Raw genomic sequence first — 2860 nt, 5'->3', positions numbered from 1 at the left:
ATAATTAGGTGATATTTTAAATTTTAAAATTTATTCTAAATGTTATTTTTCTATTTTAAAATACCATAAAAAATTATTTTAGCAATCTTTTAAATCTATTCTAAAAAATTCAAGGACTAAAAAGTAATATTTTAAAAATTAAAGGGCCAAATACACTCATTTAAAAATTCAAAGACTAAAAATCTACCTTTTAAATATTCATATACAAAGACAAATATTCTCCAAAATTCAAAAACTAAGAGAGTAATTTTTTAAAAAATAAATACTATGCATCAAAGTATAAATTGATAATTTAAAATAACAACAAAATTCAAAATTCAAAATTCAAAATCTCAATTAGAAAAAAAAAAAAGAAAAGAAAAAAAAAGAGGAAGCTAGATTAAAGGATGGGTTACCTGTTCACAAAAGGTGAGATTATTTGAATAAGCCACCGTTAGGCGACAGCCGGCGGCTTTTGCGCATTCCTCCCCGAAGATCTCCACCACCGCCGTCTCATTTCTGAACGCCCTAGCCCCCGTTCTCATAAAGATAGTCATCCCCACCGCCGCTGACGATGGCTCCGGCAATGTGAAATTGCAGAACAGCCGGGCCTTGCACCTCATGAAGTCGTAGGTCTCCATTCGGCGCTGCCTCGACATTCCGCCCTCGTTGTGCCTCATCACCACCGCCTTCTCGAAGCAAACCGGCTGCCCCTCACCGATCCCTTCGAAACCTTCAATCTGCAGCGGCCTTCCGAATGTGGCTTCCATTAATGTCGTAACCCATTTTCCCATCTTCAACCTCAGCTCTCCCCAGTGGTATAGTATCCATCTCTCTGCTACTTCACACTTTCCTATGTTGTATCATAACTTCATATCAAATTAAAGAAAATAGAAATTCTTCTTTTAAATAAGCATTACCAAAAATGAACAAAATTATGAATATATGTTGATGAACATAGCTTGATTGGTATACACTTTTATTATCAACTTTGAAATTTCAAGTTTGATACTTATCTATATTGTTTAAAAAAAAAATTATATATCTAATAGTTCTCTCCACTTTTATTTTTCATATTTATAGGCCTCCAAATATAGGTATAGACTAAATACAAGATTAAAAGTTAAGAAATGTGTTAGATGGTTTTATAATTTAGTATTCTATGAAACATTTAGATGTTATCCACATATTTTTTTAAAAAAACAAAAAAAGTTAGATGTTATTCATCTTTATAAAAATATTGCCTACTTAACTATCTATTCTTATAATATAATAAAAATTGAGGGGTTTAAACCACAAATTTTATGATCGTAAACACATATAAATATTAATTGAATTTTTTTTTTTTCTACCTATGCATATGTATGTTTGGCGCAAAATTATATCTATTTAATTATTAGATTCTATATACTATAAAATTTTATACGATTGTTGTTAAACTTTTAATTTTCTATCTAATAGCTCATTTAATCTTAACTATGATGATTTAATTTATTAAATAATAGAAATTTGGTATCATATAAATAAAGATTAAAATATCGATGTCGATAATAATATTAGAATTTCGGTTTTATGGATACATCAATAAAATATTGATATGAATAAATGTTTCAGTTAATAAAAAAATATTTAAATTAATACTTAAATTATTTTTTATTTTTCAAGCTAAGCTGTATGATGTTTTATGAGTTTTTTGGAAATATTAATTAATCCTTAATATGTCGAATTTAATTTTATATATATAGTAAGCCAACGAAATTTGACAACCAGCGATGACTTATTAGACACATAAAAAATTTAAAATTAAAAAAAAAATAAGAAGGTATCAAAACTTCACACAAATTCCAAGTAGCTAAACCCAGAATTCAAGCAAAAAAATGAGTAAAAATGGGATGAATAAATCCAAAAAAAAAAGGGTGGAGTGTTACCTTGAATCTGATGCCAAGCAACGAAAGGCATGAGAGCCGACAATCCATGCCAAATGTTTTCATAATCGTAATGATTGTAAGACACGAAGCTCACTCCTTTCATAACCGTTGCGTTTTCCGGCAGCGCTTCCGGCCACGCTAGCCCATAGTAATTCCAAGACCCGTCGTGGGTGTCACGCCCCTTCAGGCAAAGCAGCCGCTCGTCGCCGCCCACCGCCGGCGATGGAAATTGCTGGAATTGAACTTCTCCTTCCTCGTGGATGTCATACAAGGAGCTCATGAACCAGGTGTGGCCTTCCAGGGCTTTGTTCGAGTAACGCAAGTCTTTGAGGGGAAGAAATGTCACGGAGCGGCGGAGCTTCACGGCGGTGGCGGCGGAGGAAGGTGGTGGAGGGACATGGTGGTGGTGGAGGGATTGGATGTGGAAGAGGATGAAAAGGAGGGCAGAGATGGAGATGAGATAGATGAAAATCTTTGGACAAAGAAGATTATTATTGCTTGTTTTTGTGGTTCTTGGTTGTGATTTTGATTGTTGCCAAGGTTTAACCATGGTGGTTGCTCTTTTTTTTCTTTTTGTTTTTCCTCTTCCTTCTCTTTAATGGGTTGGGAAAGAAAGGGGAATTTTTGGAACTAAATGATGATGGATCATTTGAGGTTTTGAAGTTTGTGCCCTTTTTCTCTCTCTTTCCACTACTTTAAGTTGTTGTAAAGAAAAAGATGGGGGAGAATTTCAACTATGAATTCAGCTCCACACTAGTCAATTATACAAAACAAATACTAAACAATTGCTCATAAAATTTTGGATATATATATATATATATATGTATGTGTATGTATATATATACAGATTTCTTTTTAAAGAAATAAAAATTTTCACGTGTTGGACATTTGAGTGAGCTACACAAAAATGAGTGTAGCCTGGAATGCACCAAATAATTTTCTTATTTGCATTC

The 2860-nt window shown here is 32.8% G+C and overlaps 1 protein-coding gene across 1 annotated transcript; it reads right to left on the bottom strand.

Annotated features, from left to right (window-relative positions):
• Positions 1-372: 372 nt before the first annotated feature.
• On the bottom strand, positions 373-2579 carry LOC120069593. Its single transcript, XM_039021383.1, has 2 exons — positions 1908-2579; positions 373-832 (listed from the first exon to the last, which is right to left on the bottom strand). Exons 1-2 carry the CDS (start codon positions 2455-2457, stop codon positions 375-377), a joined length of 1008 nt encoding a protein of 335 aa, XP_038877311.1. The 5' UTR covers positions 2458-2579; the 3' UTR covers positions 373-374.
• Positions 2580-2860: the final 281 nt, after the last annotated feature.

The sequence above is a fragment of the Benincasa hispida genome, unplaced genomic scaffold (assembly GCF_009727055.1).
Source record: "Benincasa hispida cultivar B227 unplaced genomic scaffold, ASM972705v1 Contig50_2, whole genome shotgun sequence".
NCBI classification, from domain to species: domain Eukaryota; kingdom Viridiplantae; phylum Streptophyta; class Magnoliopsida; order Cucurbitales; family Cucurbitaceae; genus Benincasa; species Benincasa hispida.
Note: the sequence above shows the minus strand (reverse complement) of the source record. Positions and strands in the feature narration are given on the sequence as shown.

What these genes read in the sequence shown, in the direction of transcription:
- LOC120069593 (XM_039021383.1), bottom strand. Translation starts at nt 2,457, where the DNA reads ATGGTTAAACCTTGGCAACAATCAAAATCACAACCAAGAACCACAAAA. An exon ending in TGCTTGGCATCAGATTCAAG is followed by an intron (nt 833 to 1,907) that starts GTAACACTCCAC and finishes GATACAACATAG; the next exon opens with GAAAGTGTGAAGTAGCAGAG.